This window comes from Aulostomus chinensis, chromosome 16 (genome assembly GCF_037954235.1).
Source record: "Aulostomus chinensis isolate RoL2024-O1b breed Wild chromosome 16, RoL_Achi_v1.0, whole genome shotgun sequence".
NCBI lineage: Eukaryota > Metazoa > Chordata > Actinopteri > Syngnathiformes > Aulostomidae > Aulostomus > Aulostomus chinensis.
In genome coordinates, this window is record NC_141335.1 from 385826 (window position 1) to 404506 (window position 18681).

Below are 18681 nucleotides of genomic sequence, written 5' to 3' on the forward strand. Positions count from 1 at the left end.
AAAGGAGGAGAGACTGATGGACAGAGACAAAGACAGAATGGAGGAAGACAGAGAGACTGAAGGAAAGAGAGGGACAGAGATAAAGAGGGAGAGAAAGGAGAAGAGACTGATGGACAGAGGGGGACCTGAGCAGGTGGAGGTATGGGCTCTTCAGGGAGGAGCTGATTCAGTCGGAGGTTGGACTGAACCTTTGGGCGGTGATGACACAGAAGCCTGTGAGGACGATTAGAATGACGGCTGCAGATCTCTGTTCTTCAGCTCTGAACTTCAAGTTCCAAACATGTTCTCACAGAACTTGAAGATGTTGTTAATGAACTGTAGTTGAAGTTGATATGTAGATTTTTTTATACCCGTTTGTTTTTGACTTCTCAGTCGCTGCGGTGATAGAATAAGAATTGTAACGCCAGATTTGGTCCTCACAAGGAGCATGATAACAAATGTGTGATGTCATGTTCTCCCTGAGCTGCCCAGCTCCATCCAGCCACATGAGTGACCTGGGGGGACGACAGGTGGACAACATGGACGGTATAAACTCCATGTGCCTCACGCTGTGTGAGTGTGATCAGGGTGCTCCTGCAAAACAAAGATAACTCCACCCACGCACACGCGGCCAACCAGATGGCCCTCAATAACCTGGGCCAAATGTTTCCATTAGCATTGTCCCAGCTAGCTTGCCTCACCGGTGTTGTGGGGATTGTCAGCTGCTGAAACGGGACGTAGTTTTCATAAAGCCAACTACCGAGCTGAATGCTGGTGAAGTCTGTCAGGAGGAGTAGAAGATGGAGGCAGACACAGAAAAACAGGGAGGGATGATGGCCACGCCTCTGCAGTGACATCATCGATTAACGCTGATGATCCTCTGACAGATGCTAAATGCCACCCCAGGTGAATATAAACTACCTACATTGTTCTTGGTGATCGTCTGATGGGCGTTGAGAGATGAGAAGTCAGTCAGTATCAAACTAATGGTTAAAGTTCAAAGACAGTGACATCTCAGTTTTCCACCTGGTCATGATCATGAACCGCTTGTCTCAGAGGAAGGACAGCCCAGCAGGTCACGCTCCACAGTGGATCTACCTGTGGCAGAGCCGCTGCCGGCATCTAGGGATGGTCCTGAGTGGCACTCAGACAGCAGGGATGTTCCTTTTCACCTCAGACATCAGAGGTTCCACCTGTTCTCTGACCCCGCCTCGCCTCCCTCTCTCCCGCCTCCAGTGCTGCCGTGCGGCTCCGGACATTCAGCGGGACGCACTCGACTCGCCATGTGGCATGGAGCACTTGGAGGCCGGCGCGAAGACAGAGGAGGGAGGAGGGTCTCACCTTGGGAGGTGTGTGTGTGTTCTCAACAGTCAGCGGCACTGCAGTGGCGGCACTGCTGCTGACCGTCGGTATTCATGTTCTCATGTCACGTACAGTAAACATGCATGTGAATGAATTTGGAGGGATTTCTTTGACCCTCACGGGAACGTGGCTCATTAATAGGAACGCTTTACGACTCTGACGTGGGGAGGCGTGAGTGTTGACCTCATTTTGCTGCTATGTTTGTTACAGTATCAGGATGTGAAGATCGGCTGGAATCGCTTACGCCCGGATGTTTGCATCCACAAATCAATCCAGTGGTTGTTACTGACGACTGAGGCTGCAGCACCTTGGAGTTTTAGTTTCGAGTGATTGTTTAATTTCCTTTAATCATGGGTTCTCAAGCTGGGGTCCGGGATCTGACGGTGCTCAGGGCAGCGGCTTGATAATTTTGGACTTAGGGGAAACGCCGCGAAGCCCATGGCGTTGTCACAAGTCCATTCAACAAGCAAATGAAGTGAAGGAGTAAAAAAGTGAAAAAGTTCCTTTCCTCTACTTGAATTTGTGTCTCAGGGGAATTCAGCCTGTGACGCTTGACCTTTGACCTCTGACCCCACTGAGAGACACCTCTGAGACAAGGGTGTGCTTCTTAGGGGAGATGGAGGCAGAAGAGGAGGACAGTCAGGGGGAGGAGGCTGAAACCTCTGCAAGGAGGCGGGGCTAACACCTACAGATATAATGACCTCATCACCACATGCATCCTGGGGGCGGAGCCTTGAGAGGCGCTGCTGTCCATATACTTGACTCCTCAGTGCCAGGGTCAGGTGGTCAACACGCCTCCTCAGCAGGAGCCCTGCAGACAGAGCTGTCGTGAATGTGGCGGGGGAGCTCCTCAGCTCCTGAACCCCAGCGCCCTCCTTCAGGCGGCAGACCCCCACCTCCCGCCCGCTCCCAGGAGAGGCCCGGCTTGGCGACTATTGTGAGCCCACCTTCATCAGGGGTGGTGGTCCAGATGCCTCTGCTAGAGCAGCTTCCTCCACTAAGGAGGTGCTGCTGTTGGATGGGAAGTTCATGAACTTCTGTGAAGACGACGCGAAGCTCAGCTGTGATTTCAATGCATACCAGCTTTAAATCCTGCGACTCCTGGCTCCCACCGTATCTGCAGCTGGAGCCTGAACCGCTCTTCCATCCAGTTTCCTCTCCTCTTGTATCTGGTGATGTCACTCACGACGCCCATGAAGCGAGGTGGTGCTGCATTAGGTGTGATATGGGGGGCGTCCCACTCTGGATGATGATTGGATCTCCATGTTGAATTCTGTTTCATCCACCATGTTGAGCAATGATCTGCTCCCGTCATCAGGACACTTGGTGATCTAAATGGCTCCAGCTGTGGTGCGGCACTCGTCCGGCTGAAGGACAAGCTGATGTCAGTTAACCATCCATCTTGCTCCTTCCCCGTCTCCCCTTCTGACCAATGAGGCCGTGTCCAAAAATGACTTCCCTCTACAGAGCTCCAGTTCCAGGCGGGCTCTCTTCCTGGCTGTGCCATCAATCAGCACTGGAACCGGCATCTACGTGGGTGTTGCCGTGGCACTTGTAGCCTACTTGTCCAAAAACCATCACTGGAAGCCTCATCATCAGGGCAGGTATATGACCCATCAGCCACAGGGACTTAGGTGTTTGTGTTTGGCAGGTAGGCGTGTCCTTCTCAGGAGCACTCACTGTTGACAGATGACTCTGGACCTGCTCATCCAATCAGATTGCAGGTTTTCTGAGGATGGTTTGCTGTTTTCATGTTCTACTATAAATATTTCTCCAAGTATTCATATTGATATTTATATTGATATTAAGGTTCAGTCCACAACTGAGCCGTCAGGCTCAGAACTCCTGTAGAGCCACGCTGGCACCAATGAGGATCGGTCATTTAGGATCCTGATGAGACCAGCATCCTGGGCAGAGTTGGAAGGGGGTCCAGATATAGCCTTGTCAGCTCTAAGCCTGTGAGATGGAGAAACTGGGGGTCAAGCGGAGTCCTGGACTCTTCCACTTGCTCATCATGGGGGGTTAGCACCCACAACTCCTTCTCAGCCAATCAAACACCAAGAAAAAAACAATGTCTTGTAAAAATGGCACTGTTACCCCAAAATGGGAGCAGGCAAATCTTACAACTGAGGAAAAAGAGGTGGAGTCTGTCTGATTCAGTCATCCTGACCATACCCCACCCCCAGCATCGCCCCCCAGCTGGAGCCTCGTAGGCTACAGTCTGAGCGCCATCACAGTTAGTCCTCAGGATTTCCCCCAGGCCTTCAGCTCATGACCTGGGTCAACCCGTAGAGCAGACCGGGCCGGCACAGACTGGGAAAGGGATGGATGGAGCCCCTTTGTCCTTTTGCCAAGGACAATTTATATACATTAATTTTTCACAAAAAACTCCTCAATACTGCGTTAAAGTACTCACAATTCCTTCACCGCTCTCACCCCCACAAGGTATGTTTAGCTTGAAGCTAACAACAGTTACTGTCCAGAAACGTCCGTTTACTAACTCTGTATGAACTGTATAATGCAGGTCTCCTTTATCCACAAAAATTGAAGTTAAAAACATGTATGACACCTGTGTTAACTCTTGTGACATCAGCGCAGGGTGGAGTCTATTTAGGGAACAGGTGTTTTTTAAAAACTGTGGGTTCTTGTGAGGTGCTGACACAGGCTGCGTCCGAATAGCCAAGTAGGTCTGATGGTAGGTCTCAGAGCAGGTCGGAGGCTGTCCCAAACCACAACTGGCGTGAGTAGCGACCTACTTCTCAACCTAAATTCCAGCCTAAACACGCCCACATTGTAGGTCGGTTCAGGTGCATCCTACGGAGCAACCTATGGCCCACAATGCACCGCGGACTTCTTCTTCGTCCCCTAAAAACTTGTGGACCCTCAAGCCAAGTTAGCGCCACCAACAGTCTCCCATTCTGATGAACACCAACATTTATAGTTGTTGTTGACTAAAGGTGCGTTAATATGCTTAATAATAGAGGATGAGTGAAAGGAGCTCAGAGTGGAGTGCAGTACCACAGTCAGGCCAGCAGGTGGGGCTTTCGTTGGTGCTGTCTACCTAATTGCGGTATCTGTGCTCTGCCAGCAGAGGTCGTGCTTCACCACCAATGTACTAGGGCGTCTGAATGGTGCCGCCATGTTTAGGTCGTAGCAGGAGGACGTAGGTTGGTACTTGGCAATTCGGCACTGACAGGAAGTCCTGCACTGACAGGAAGTGATGTCAGAGAGGCAGCAAGAGTAAAGCTGCTGGTTGAGATCTTATCAGGAAACAGAGACTATGAGTCTGAGGACGCTGCTGTTCATCTTACTGCTTGCACTTCTGGGTAAGAAATCTTTGCTGAGTTTCTGAAGTGTGCTTGCATGTGTGTGCGTGTGTGTGTGTGTGTGTGTGTGAGTGTGTGAGTGTGTGTGTGTGTGTGTGTGTGTGTGTGAGTGTGTGTGTGTGAGTGTGTGAGTGTGTGAGTGTGTGTGTGTGAGTGTGTGAGTGTGTGAGTGTGTGTGTGTGTGTGTGTGTGTGTGAGTGTGTGAGTGTGTGTGTGTGTGTGTGTGTGTTGCTTGTCTTCCCTCCTGTATCTTCTCAAAGTCTCCCTTCATTCTCAATGTTACATTCTGTATTTCAACATAAGAATCAGACAAATATGAAGCGTGTTGGTTTAAACTACCTTCAGAAGAGATTTACAAGTTCACCAGGTGCAACTGAATGCAGCATGAAGTCGCTCAAGTCTGTCCTTGTTGAAATAGTCCATCTAGTTATGACGCGGAAATAGTAATAGATTACATTGCAGTCACAGATTACAGCTGGAGTAATAGATCATTGCAAATGTGAAGTCGTGTGACCTCATCTCTCAGGTGGATGTGACATGACCTGCAGGAGAGGAGTTGAGCAGCGTGGGGGGGTGTTACTCTAAAAATAGGACGTGGTTGGAGGCAGAGTGTAGCAGCTGATTTTGGTTCTCAAGTTCTCAAGTTGAAGGACTGTTCACATCTGCTTCCCCAGAGTTCCAGCTGGTAGGCAGCCATCATGGCCACCACATGCCTGGATCTCCATACAACGTCAGCTTGAATGACCACGGCCTCCAGCGGGTCATCCTCACCGCCACCAACACCTTCAATAACCAGTCCAATGATGCCTTCCTCTTTAAACCTGCCGCCATCCACAGAGCAGAGAGGCAGGTGTGTCCAATTTAACATTATCCTGGGGTTAAAGGTCAGGAAGGAGGTTAAACCCTCTTGTTGAACTGCCCAGTTTAGCATCATGTCTCAAAGTAAAGGAAGCTGCAAGCAAAGGTAAGAGAAGGTTTCGAATCTTGGCAACTTCATGTTTAGCTCAGCACAAAGTCCTGAAGAAAAGGGAGCTGCTAGCCTAGCTTAGCATTAAGTCTTGAATGAAGGGCGCTGCTAGCCTAGCTTAGCATTAAGTCTTGAATGAAGGGCGCTGCTAGCCTAGCATAATCAGTGGGAAACTGAAGTCATACGTGTTTGTTTCAGATTGTCAAAGGGATTCGTTACATCATAGATTTGGAGATTTCCAGGACTGTCTGCCATAAACGAGACGACAACAACACGCTCTCCCAGTGTGACTTCCAGCCAGCAGGACACCTGCATCAGGTGGGTCTGAATGGTTGTAGGCTGAATTGCATTTCGCATGAAAGCTGGACGTGCTAGTGGGAGACATGATGCTACAATATTGACAGTGAATCTTCTCTCCAGCTTTATGATGTCATCGTCTAGCTCACTGGTCACATGATACAGAAGAAACTCAATCATCTGCTGTGTTTTCAGACGCTCCAGTGTCACACGGAGGCCTGGCTGCTTCCCTGGCAACATAACATGAAGACACTCTTTGTTGTCTGCAAACCCTGAAACTTGAGCCCTGGCCTCTCAGGATGCACATGGCGCCACCCAACTGTATTTGCAATAACTTAAAAAAAAAGTTGATTCCAGCTCCTACATTCCACTACTGCATTGATTTATTGAAACTGTCGATGTGCGTGTGAAGTCTCTTCACCTTCCTTCACTCCTTTCCACTTTAATCGATTCAGATGAGAAGTGTAGAGCCTGAGCTTGAAGGTTCTTCCAGAGCCGGTTTTCACATCCACACCATTCAAAACCTGGTCCTGGACTGTTCTTGCTGTCAGTGAGCGCTCAATATGAGCATCATCTAATTTCACCCCTGAACATGCATGAAATTCACTGTAATTTGGCACACTTGTCCAGTCTGGCTAAACATTCACTAATCAAACAAACAAAAAAAAACACCACAAAAGTCTATAGCGCCACCTAGGGAGCCACACAACTAAAAGATCATTTTAAGATAATTTGCAGCGCTTTAACTCCTCCCAGGAATGTCCCACAAACATGGGACCAACACCGTTGGACTTGTCTCATGAAGACCAACAATTCCTACACTCTGACCCCTCACCTGTCTACAACAGAATGTCCACAAATTGGACAAACCTGTCAAAATGAGCACTTTTTTACTCCCCCAACAAAATCTATCTCCTCCTAGGGCATTCATGCTATCACTTCCAAAACTTCAGACCTGGCTCTCCAAACTCTGCTGATTAAAAGTTATTAAAAGTTTTAATCTGAATTACTGGGTTTCCATTTTACAAGCCGTCAAAGGGGGGGAGACACGTTTCAGCTTCCAATGGAAGCCTATGGGGAGACGGTGTCCTCTCAGGTTCATACTGTCAAACAAATGCTTCTCACGTCTACACCATCCATCCCACAGCTCTACCAACCACACCACTGCATTCCTGACAAAAACCCCTCCAAGAACATGGTGTTCTGTGTCCCTCTGGACCAGCGTATGCCGACTTCTTCCTCTTGTCCCACTCCAGTCCTGGTGCTCCTCCTCTCTCTCCACTCTAGCACAGATCAAAGACAGAGCAGTGGGGGAGGGGTTCTTAAAGGGCCAGCTCTCAGCTCTGCTCTCACTCTAGCACAGATCAAAGACAGAGCAGTGGGGAGGGGTTCTTAAAGGGCCAGCTCTCAGCTCTGCTCTCACTCTAGCACAGATCAAAGACAGAGCAGTGGGGGAGGGGTTCTTAAAGGGCCAGCTCTCAGCTCTGCTCTCACTCTAGCACAGATCAGAGACAGAGCAGTGGGGGAGGGGTTCTTAAAGGGCCAGCTCTCAGCTCTGCTCTCTCTCTAGCACAGATCAGAGACAGAGCAGTGGGGAGGGGTTCTTAAAGGGCCAGCTCTCAGCTCTGCTCTCACTCTAGCACAGATCAGAGACAGAGCAGTGGGGGAGGGGTTCTTAAAGGGCCAGCTCTCAGCTCTGCTCTCACTCTAGCACAGATCAAAGACAGAGCAGTGGGGAGGGGTTCTTAAAGGGCCAGCTCTCAGCTCTGCTCTCACTCTAGCACAGATCAAAGACAGAGCAGTGGGGAGGGGTTCTTAAAGGGCCAGCTCTCAGCTCTGCTCTCACTCTAGCACAGATCAGAGACAGAGCAGTGGGGGAGGGGTTCTTAAAGGGCCAGCTCTCAGCTCTGCTCTCACTCTAGCACAGATCAGAGACAGAGCAGTGGGGGAGGGGTTCTTAAAGGGCCAGCTCTCAGCTCTGCTCTCACTCTAGCACAGATCAAAGACAGAGCAGTGGGGAGGGGTTCTTAAAGGGCCAGCTCTCAGCTCTGCTCTCACTCTAGCACAGATCAGAGACAGAGCAGTGGGGAGGGGTTCTTAAAGGGCCAGCTCTCAGCTCTGCTCTCCACTCTAGCACAGATCAGAGACAGAGCAGTGGGGAGGGGTTCTTAAAGGGCCAGCTCTCAGCTCTGCTCTCACTCTCTGATCAGACTCAGGCTTCTAACTCCTCAACTACAAGGCCTCCACACTGGACCAGGACACCCTTGGATTCAGGCCAGGGGCTCAGGCCCTCACAATGCTGCTTGCAGCTTGAATTCTTGCTGATTTCTTTGGAGACGAATCGCTGCGTCTCTAAGTCATTGGTGTGATGTCTCCTTCTGTCCTTAACAGTTACTTGACAGATACTCAGCAGCTGATGTCTGTAAACATCCACTAGCCTCGCCACTGACTCTTCTGATGAGTTGAGGGTGGAAGATCCCGCCAGCTGGTCGCCATGTTTGATGATTGTTTAAATGTGAAGTTGGTGGAAGTCATCTCTGAGCTTGAAGCAGCAGCCAGACGTTGCATGTTAAACGTGTTAACACCACCAGTTTGATGTCAACAAACACTCCTAAAACCTCCACAATCTGATGTTGAGCAAAAAAATACCAGTAGTTATCGAAACGTAGGGAACACAAATCAACATGATTTCATGTAATCAATGAATAATCAGGTGCTCTTCTGACCACGAGAGCTGGCGAGCTCATAAAAGTGGCAGCTCTTTTTCTCCAAAACATTTTATTGAACAAAATCAAGTTCCATCCAAGTTGTTTAAAACAAGAAATTGCGTTATTTTCAGTTTCTTTCAGACAGCACAGAAACAGTTGCCACATGTAGACGCCAACTTGTTTGAATAAAGCTGGATTCAAAGTCTGATGACCCGTCCAGGGAGAACCCTGCCTCCCACCCAAAGGCTGCTGGGATAGGCTCCACCCCCCGCCACCCTTAACAGGATAAGCAGTAGAAGTGAATCCACCATCCGCTGGCCCTGAACCAAGACGGCATCCCATAAATCAGAGAATGGTGACTAGAAACACTTTGCTTAAATTTGTATGCATGAAAGAAAAAACATGAAACTCTGAACGACGACTCGCTAGCTCGTCCTTGTCCAGCAGAGGCCAGCACAGGGCGGAGACGCCGGCCACATCAGTGAAGGAAACTGTCCAATCACAAGTTGGGGAGGAGCCTGTTACTATCATCAACATCCAGTTATGAAACCAAAAAGTTGAATACATTTTGAGACGTTTTTTATTCATAGCGCAGTAAACCAATGTGAAAAGAAGAAAGCTTTCAGCGCAGTTGTGTTGGTCTGGAGTCTTCGTACTGGTCATCAAAAACAGGTGTTTTGATCTCCTGTAGGTGGCGTCTGTCAACCAATCAAAACGTCCTCCTGGACCAGACTGCCATCCCGCTCACATTTATGCCACCTGTGTTAAAGTGGAAGGACGAGCCGCCATGTCAGACCTCCGCTCACATGCAGAGACACATCTATCAGCTTAGACCTTCCGCAGGTCCAGTTTGGCGATGTACGGCGAGCGGAAGGAGCCTAGATAAAGACTCCCATCATGCTCGTGGACCTCACTGACGTACGCCGCCACCAACCCGCCTGGGTCATGGAAACTCCGTGAGCAGACACCGCCATCATGGAGCTCCGCCACCAGACTGTAACGAGGGATGAACTTCATCAGGACATCCTGGCTGAAGATCTGGAAGAAGGAGGAAGGAAAACAAACAGCAGATCACTGGTTAAACAGGTGACCTCATCAGTGACCTCATCAGCATGTTGCATCATGGTTGTTCCTTCTCAGCAGACGCCATCATCATTTTATATCTGTTGGTGAGTGAACTGCTGCCACACCAACATCTTTAGTTTGAGTTCCTGAGATTTGACGACCTCTCAGTCAGGGCCGTCCTCCTGATTGGTCACCATTGATCACCAGCCATGACATCATCCGCTGATGCCTGTCATCACATCGAATGGTAAATTGACTCATTTTCATTTAGTGGATTTCTACCTAAGTGACTTCTAACACACACACACACACACACACACACACACACACACACACACGATGGAGTGACACCTGTGTTTACCTTGAAGATGAGTTTCTTGATCCAGGGTCTCTGGGACAGGAAGTCTAGCATAGAGAAACCCGGGTTGGGACGCACAGCTGACATGGCCACCCAGTAACCGCCGGTGGAGCTGGGACGCACGTTGTCAGGGAAACCAGGAAGGTTGTCGATAAATGTGTCCATCCCCCCTTTATTGAGACCAGCGACGTGGACTCTATAGCAGAGAGGAAGGAAGGAAGGAAGGAAGGAAGGAGGAGGAAGGAGGAAGGAAGCTGAAATTATTATGAGAATTAGTAAAATGAGAAGATCGGTCCATTAGTGACAGCTTATTTCCATGGCAACGAGTTGTTGAAGTAGGAAATCAAAAACATTGTTGCTAACTTCTAGTGCTTCATTTTCCTCTGAAATACAGTTTAGATCTTTTTAACATTCATGAGTTTATTTTTCTTACCCTGGAATCTGTGTGCTTTTATTTTGAAATCTGATTTCCCTGTCATGTCTAAGAGCAAAAACGGTAAAAGCCAGGAGAAAAGTCATCACACTGTCCTGGCTGCTGTGGTCATGTGTCCTCAGGTCTGGCAGTGGACAGACGGAGACGCTATAATACGAGCAACCTAACAGTTTCATCAACAGTCGCATCATTATATGTCGGCACTGCAACGCCACTTCATCGCGTTCCTGTCGTGTCTCTAATTTCATGTTTCTTCACTGTCGTGGTGAGGTTTGTGACTGTAGCGTGTTTGGCGGCGTACCTGCGTATTCGCGCCATGGTGGTCTCGGCCACCAGCACCGACTCCTCGTCCGGCAGCAGCTGGATGCCGTTGGGGAATCGCAGGTTCTCCATGACGACGGTCAGCTCTCGGCTCTCAGTGTCGTACTCCAGTACTCTGACAGGAAACAGCTGGGTTTTACTCTTCAAACTACAGCTGTAAAAACTGACAAACAAGTCGCTTCAAATATTCTTCTGCATAAAAACCAAGTTTTTTTTAATTCTCTTTTTATTAAGATTTCACAGAAGTCTGTGCATTCCCAGAAATGTCCTAATTTCTCTCATCTCACCTTCTGTCCCACAATTATGGCACAACATAAAAAGCGGTGCAGAGGCCATTAAGGACCCAAAAATGAAGGAAGGAAACAGAAAACCAAATTGAAGTGGCGAGTGTGACTTCGAAACATAATAGGGTCTTCGCCAGGGACTGGCTCAGGCCCTAATGAAAGCTTCCTGTCACTCCAACGTCCTCACAGGCCAGAGATCCATGAAGGAGAGGAATGAACGGGGCAGCGCCGCCACTTCCACCCAAGCTTCCCTTCTAGGCGCCTCTGTGTGCAGACATTTCCTGGTGGTGGTTTTTACTCGCCACTGACATCGCTCGAAGTTTATATTTGTCCCCTGAATTTGTTATTTCTTGGTTCCCTTTCCCAAGTACATTTTCTTAAAAGTAAATGGAAGTTCCACTTTCCTGCCAATGAAGTGCAACAGAGGGGCTTGGTTACTGGAGGGGTGGAGCCTTGGTTCACAGGCTCCACCCCTCCTTTCTCCCACTTTTCTTTGATGGATGTCGTATTGGAATCGAATGCATTTAAATACCAATTAATAATTAATAATTCAAACAGCAGACCTTCGTTTATCTCTCAGTCCACAAGAGCACGCAGTAAACCAGTACAACAAAGACAGACCAGTACAACAAAGACAGACCAGTACAACAAAGACAGACCAGTACCAGTACAACAAAGACAGACCAGTACCAGTACAACAAAGACAAAGCAGTACCAGTACAACAAAGACAGGCCAGTACCAGTACAACAAAGACAGGCCAGTACCAGTACAACAAAGACAGACCAGTACCAGTACAACAAAGACAAAGCAGTACCAGTACAACAAAGAGAGACCAGTACAACAAAGACAGACCAGTACCAGTACAACAAAGACAAAGCAGTACCAGTACAACAGAGACAAAGCAGTACCAGTACAACAAAGACAAAGCAGTACCAGTACAACAAAGACAAAGCAGTACCAGTACAACAAAGACAAAGCAGTACCAGTACAACAAAGGCAAAGCAGGTGAGAACCTAGCAGGTAGACTTTAGGTTTCAAATTTAGAACCTGATGTATTCATACATTTCAATATGAATTTGCATATTTGAATATTCCTTTATGATGCAAATACATTTTAAAAATATGGAATATTCTTTGACAGCCCTGGTTCACATTGATTGAGGAGTTTAAGCAGCCAGGTGGGGGCGCTATACTCAAACACCCCTCACACCATCAGAAGGACAGTACAAAGTTCTGGACCAGAAAAACATCAACAAGGAACCGTTCATGCCCTCTGCACCAACCGCCGAGTACAACTGAACACAGACTGTTCTGACCAGTTCTCCTGACATGCCTGACACACTAGAACCAAGTGTACCACTGGTCTGGAACCTCTGAGAATTGAGCGTACTAAGGAACCCTGTCGCGTGTCACTGTTACCCGTCATCAACTCGTGGATCACTAACTGACTTTAAAAACAAACCCAAACGCCCTGAGAGCGTGCAGCTCCTCCATCGAGGGCGTAGCACCTTCATCATAAACTTTAACTAAGACCTGCAAAACTTTGCCGACCACAGGAAGTGACATAGGCAGGAGAACAAACACAGGAAGTGATGTAGACCATTGCTGTGGTGACTGACACAGACATGTTCAGTAAAATCAGCTTGGAATCAAACAGAGAGTAGAACACTGTGACGTGGTACCGTCCGTCAGCTGTTGCCTCCATGATGAGGTGCAGGTAGTCTCGGCGCTGCCACCTGCTGCTGGAGTCAGTGAAATACACCTTTTTGCCATCCTGCGTCACCGCCAGGTCATTGATGAATGAAAGCTTCCTGCCGCCGACCACCTGACCACCCGACACCAGTCGGGTGGACTCACCTGCATGCACACCATCAGGCAAGAATCAAAATATAGCAGGTCATTTCAATGGGGGTGGGGCGGGGGGTATACATGCAGCATGGCATCATGGGACTTGTCTTCATTATTACAATTAATGTACTTTTTCACTGACAGTTGGATGTTTTAATATCACAGCCAACTGTCAATGGCAGCCCGAAGAGACATGTGCTAACGCTACCAAGCTAGCTTACCACTGAGTGAGTCCAGGCAGCTGCGCTCCAGTCTCCAGCACTGTTACTGGGACAAGTGAGCGCTGTTGCTTTCACGCAAAACTACGCATTTGCCTGGTGGCTGAGGAGAGACGGACGCCACCAAACACAAGATGAAATGACACACAACTTTTTCTGACCATGAACCTGAGTGACTCACCTGTGGTGGGGTTGACCTCAAACACACCCAGGTAGGCATCTGCTACAAACAGAGTCCCGTTGGGTCCGACCCTGATGCCCAGTGGCCTCCCACAGCTGGACTCCTCCTCGCGAGACCCTGCCAGATGCAGACAGGATGTGTGCAACAACACTGAACATTGCAGTGACAGGTTTGGGACACGATTTACAATCACATGACAGGAAACAAGTTCAGTCTAGAAAATGTAGCATCCCATCTGAGCCTGATGGTACAACCAGGAAGTAGACTCCCCCTTCTGCTCCACCACAACGTTCTTCAGCTTGATGTAAATTGTATAGTGACCCTAACATACTGCCCTGGGACCTGAGCACCCGACCTTCGACCTAAGCCCCCGACCTTTGACCTGAGCACCCGACCTTCAACCTGAGCAAACAACCTTCGACCTACGCACCCGACCTACGACCTGAGCCCCCAACCTTCGACCTGAGCACCCGACCTTCGACCTGAGCACCCGACCTACGACCTGAGCACCAGACCTTCAACCTAAGCACCCGACCTTCGACCTGAGCAAACGACCTTCGACCTGAGCACCAGACCTTCGACCTGAGCACCAGACCTTCGACCTGAGCCCCCGACCTTCGACCTGAGCCCCCGACCTACGACCTGAGCACCAGACCTTCGACCTGAGCACCAGACCTTCGACCTGAGCACCAGACCTTCGACCTGAGCACCAGACCTTCGACCTGAGCACCAGACCTTCGACCTGAGCACCAGACCTACGACCTGAGCACCAGACCTACGACCTGAGCACCAGACCTTCGACCTGAGCACCAGACCTACGACCTGAGCCCCTGACATACGAACTGAGCCCCCGACCTACGACCTGAGCACCAGACCCACGACCTGAGCACCCGACCTACGACCTGAGCACCAGACTTACGACCTGAGCCTCCGACCCACGACCTGAGCACCAGACCTACGACCTGAGCCTCCGACCCACGACCTGAGCACCAGACCTACGACCTGAGCACCCGACCTACGACCTGAGCACCAGACTTACGACCTGAGCCTCCGACCCACGACCTGAGCACCCGACCTACGACCTGAGCCTCCGACCTACGACCTGAGCACCCGACCTACGACCTGAGCACCAGACTTACGACCTGAGCCTCCGACCTATGACCTGAGCCTCCGACCTACGACCTGAGAACCAGACCTACGACCTGAGCACCCGACCTACGACCTGAGCACCCGACCTACGACCTGAGCCCCCGACCTACGACCTGAGCCCCAAACCTACGACCTCAGCACCCAACCTACGACCTGAGCACCAGACCCACGAACTGAGCCCCCGACCTACGACCTGAGCACCAGACCCACGACCTGAGCACCCGACCTACGACCTGAGCCTCCGACCCACGACCTGAGCACCCGACCTACGACCTGAGCACCCGACCTATGACCTGAGCACCAGACTTACGACCTGAGCCTCCGACCTACGACCTGAGCACCCGACCTACGACCTGAGCAGCAGACCTACGACCTGAGCCCCCGACCTACGACCTGAGCACCCGACCTACGACCTGAGCGCCTGACATACGACCTGAGCACCCGACCTACGCAGTGGCCTATTGGATTTGTAACCATTTTAAGCTTTGAAAACAGTTTGATTTGATACTGATGTCAGAGCGGCGGCTGATCCTTGAAGATGTTAAAAGTGGTTGAAAGGCGTCTTCAGGAGATTCCTTACATGTCTGCACGTCAAAGTTCAAACCAACATCAGGAGAACGTCCTGTCACGTGTGTGTGAACGCCAGTACAGGAGGATTCGCTGTTGCCACTGATCAGAGTGAACATCATGTCCTCACCGTGTCTCAACACGTTCAGTTGCTTCACTCGGCCGTTGACAAACGTCTGAAGCCTTAAAAGCACGATGAAGCAAGCAGGATGCAACCAGCAGGTCGAGGGTCACAACTTTGGCAAGTTTCAGATGCTACAGCTGACGTTAGTGACGTTGCACTCCACTGAGTGTTTTTCTCACCGCAGGGAAGCGATCCGAGCCTCGCTACCGTGTGGATCCTCCGGCCAATCAGCTTCACGATCTTCCCATCAGCTGTTCCAGAGAACAAAACATCTGCGTGCAGGAAAACAACAATAGAACATCAACATTTCATCAGTTTAAAGAAGAGACGTGAGCACATCAGTTGGACGCTGACCCCCAATGTTAGCGATGGACTCAGGCCCAATGATCCGGTCTTCAAAGAGTCTCTGAGCGTCTCGCAGCTTCAGGTTGGGCTCCCAGCAGCCCGCCATCACAGGAGGCTCCTTCAGGCTGCAGGCCCCGGCCAGCAGCAGGGGGCAGCACAGACACTGTTAGCACTTGACATGACATCCAGACTGGAAACAATACACTGGAAAAATCCATCTTTTACAAAGGAACATGAAGAAGAAGGAATTGTGACATCATGACGATTTGGTCAATTTGACTTGCTGACTCAAACCCAAAATCAAACTAAACACAGGAAGTGGGGAGTGCGTAGAGGCGGAGTCACCTGAGGACATCAGGCTGAATGGGGGACTCCAAGATGAGGATGATGACCAGGAGAGGAAGAAGCAGGAAGCCGCCCAGAGACACTAGAGTCACCTGAAATACCCTCCCGCTGTAGGTGCTGGGACAGGAAATGACATCACAATGGAAAAAGTCCAACTAACCTTTAAATAAGAAGTCATTATAGGAATTCCTCAAGGTTCTGCTCAAAATTCTCTTCTCTGATACGAACTAATATTAGCTAAACACGTCACGTCTTTGTGACGTCATAGTCTGCTGACTGCCCTAATGCCTGAACCCACAGTCAAAGGCTCCATCAGCAAAGGTTAGCCTGCAATTACAGTTTAAGTGAATTCCTAAATGATATGAGCTCCGACACAACTTGAAACTTTAGTCGATATAGTGACAGCGGGGCGGCTGCTCGAACCCCGCCGCCGGTAGGTGCCAGCGGCCGGACTCGGACTCCAGCACTCCGCTTCGCGCCTCATCATCTCTTCAACGTTATTTTCGGTTCCTCGGCTAGCAGCGGCTAGCTGGTGCTAACAATGGCTCGTAGTACATAGCAGCTAACGGTAAATATCGATCGAGATGCGATCTAATCATTAACAGGCAGCAGCGTCAGGGTTTGGGTTCATCGCTCCAACCTGGAGGCGGGTCCGTCAGATCCACGGAACTCAACGGTGCTGGTTCGGTTTCTTACCCTGAGCCCTTGTGAAGGTTCTCCGGCAGCTCGTCGGTGATCACCTGCGCGCGCTGGTGCCGCCGGAACCGGAGCCCTGCAGCCTCATTCATGATGGCTTTGGATCAGCGGCGGGGCCACCGACATTCCTCCCGGTGCTGACAACCGGGGTGCTCAACTTCCGGTCAGGACTTCAAAATAAAAACCGCCTGACAAGTGAATCCTGTTTTTGTTTTTTTCAATTTGAAGACGCTGCGGCTGAAGGGCTCGTGCCCGACAGGAAGTTCCCAGGCTGCAGGTGACGTAATGCGCCGTGCGCGTGCACGCAGCGGCTGCTGCGCCGTGCGCGTGCACGCAGCGGCTGCTGCGCCAAGCCTTCCTTTCACGTCAGACAGGTGAAGGGGTGTGATTCAGGTGAGCCTGGCGGCGTCGCGGCAGAAGAGCTGCGTACTTGGGGGCAGCTTCTCTGACGTCACAGCCCTGACGCCTGGTGCACCGACAGAGCGCTCAGGTAGCTGCGTCAGGAGAAGCTGCATCGGAATCCTGACCAACTAAACAGAAATCATGTCTCACGTGACTACAGCGTTGAGGAGGCGATGTTTATCTCATCGACCCCTCATGACGTTTAAGAGGTCGCTTTTCAAGTATCAGTGACATTCATCCGTCGAAGCACTTACGAGGTTTCACTGGGACAACAACTGCGAGGGGGGGGGTTCAAGTGACACTGGAACGGTGGAACAGGTTTGTTGTGATTGTGTTCCTGAACTCCGGTTCTCCTTACAGAGCCGCTACGTCCTCCTGCTACGACCTAAACACGGCGGCACCATTCAGACGCCCTAGTACATTGGTGGTGAAGCACGACCTCTGCTGGCAGAGTACAGATACTGCAATTAGGTAGACAGCACCAACGAAAGCCCCACCTGCTGGCCTGGCTGTGGTACTGCACTCCACTCTGAGCGGACCATCACTCATTCTCTATTATTAAGCACATTAACACACCTTTAGTCATCAACAACTATAAATGTTGGTGTTCATCAGAATGGGAGACTGTTGGTGGCGCTAACTTGGCTTGCGGGTCCACAAGTTTTTAGGGGACGAAGAAGACGTCCGCGGTGCATTGTGGGCCATAGGTTGCTCCGTAGGATGCACCTGAACCGACCTACAATGTGGGCGTGTTTAGGCTGGAATTTAGGTTGAGAAGTAGGTCGCTACTCGCGCCAGTTGTGGTTTGGGACAGCCTCCGACCTGCTCTGAGACCTACCATCAGACCTACTTGGCTATTCGGACGCAGCATTTTTCTTCCACGGTTTGGGTCTCCACTCCTCACGTGGCTGTTTGTGACGAGGACGTGTTTCACGTCCGTCTGAACCGTTTCGTCGTGAGCTGCTGCGACAACCATTAGTTTCCCTCCAAACGGGATGAACTGATGTGTAACTGAACTCCACATTCACGAGAGAGGAGCAGCAGGCGGCGACCCCTGCTGGCTGGAGGTCGACAAAACCACCAGGGGACAGTGAAGCGTCAATGTTTCAACAAGTCATTGTTTTAATCAAGTTAGCATTTTGTTATGTATTTAAATGACAAAAAAGAATTTTGTTAAATGACATAATATTGAACATTCATCATTTTGCGCTTAAAGGTACAAGAGGCAACAGTTTGAAGAAAACAATGTTTAACAATATAATACACCTACAGAACTTGAGACAGGTGCAGAACTAACATCTAAATTTACCTGAAAAAATGTTCAAAATGTAGCCAGCAGCGTGTGCAGGCTGGTATCACGTGTACCTGGTGTACCTGGTGTACCTGGTGTACCAGGTGTACCTGGTGTACCAGGTGTACCTGGTGTACCAGGTTTACTCGGTGTACCAGGTTTACTAGGTGCACCATGTTTACCTGGTGTACCAGGTGTACTAGGTGTACCAGGTTTACTCGGTGTACCAGGTTTACTAGGTGTACCTGGTGTACCAGGTTTACTAGGTGTTCCTGGTGTACCAGGTTTACTAGGTGAACCATGTTTACCTGGTGTACCAGGTTTACTAGGTGTACCAGGTTTACTAGGTGAACCATGTTTACCTGGTGTACCAGGTTTACTAGGTGTACTAGGTGAACCATGTTTACCTGGTGT

The 18681-nt window shown here is 50.0% G+C and overlaps 2 protein-coding genes across 4 annotated transcripts; one reads left to right on the forward strand and one right to left on the reverse strand.

The window, feature by feature from the left end:
* Nucleotides 1–4507: 4507 nt before the first annotated feature.
* On the forward strand, nucleotides 4508–7264 carry cst7 (cystatin f). The gene is made up of 4 exons (XM_086180510.1): nucleotides 4508–4667; nucleotides 5342–5517; nucleotides 5833–5952; nucleotides 6127–7264. Exons 1-4 carry the CDS (start codon nucleotides 4622–4624, stop codon nucleotides 6205–6207), a joined length of 423 nt encoding a protein of 140 aa, XP_086036636.1. The 5' UTR covers nucleotides 4508–4621; the 3' UTR covers nucleotides 6208–7264.
* A 1422-nt stretch (nucleotides 7265–8686) lies between these two features.
* apmap (adipocyte plasma membrane associated protein) lies at nucleotides 8687–16861 on the reverse strand. Of its 3 annotated transcripts, none has more exons than XM_086180807.1 (9): nucleotides 16575–16858; nucleotides 15879–15995; nucleotides 15543–15658; nucleotides 15368–15460; nucleotides 13349–13465; nucleotides 12784–12958; nucleotides 10797–10979; nucleotides 10066–10258; nucleotides 8687–9677 (listed from the first exon to the last, which is right to left on the reverse strand). In XM_086180807.1, the coding sequence occupies exons 1-9, from the start codon at nucleotides 16664–16666 to the stop codon at nucleotides 9468–9470; spliced, it is 1296 nt and encodes a 431-aa protein (XP_086036933.1). In that variant the 5' UTR covers nucleotides 16667–16858; the 3' UTR covers nucleotides 8687–9467. The 3 variants fall into 3 exon arrangements, with proteins under 3 accessions (XP_086036933.1, XP_086036934.1, XP_086036935.1); XM_086180808.1 differs by having other exon boundaries at nucleotides 8688–9677; nucleotides 10797–10931; nucleotides 16575–16856; XM_086180809.1 differs by lacking the exon at nucleotides 8687–9677 and adding an exon at nucleotides 9736–9933 and having other exon boundaries at nucleotides 16575–16861.
* Nucleotides 16862–18681: the final 1820 nt, after the last annotated feature.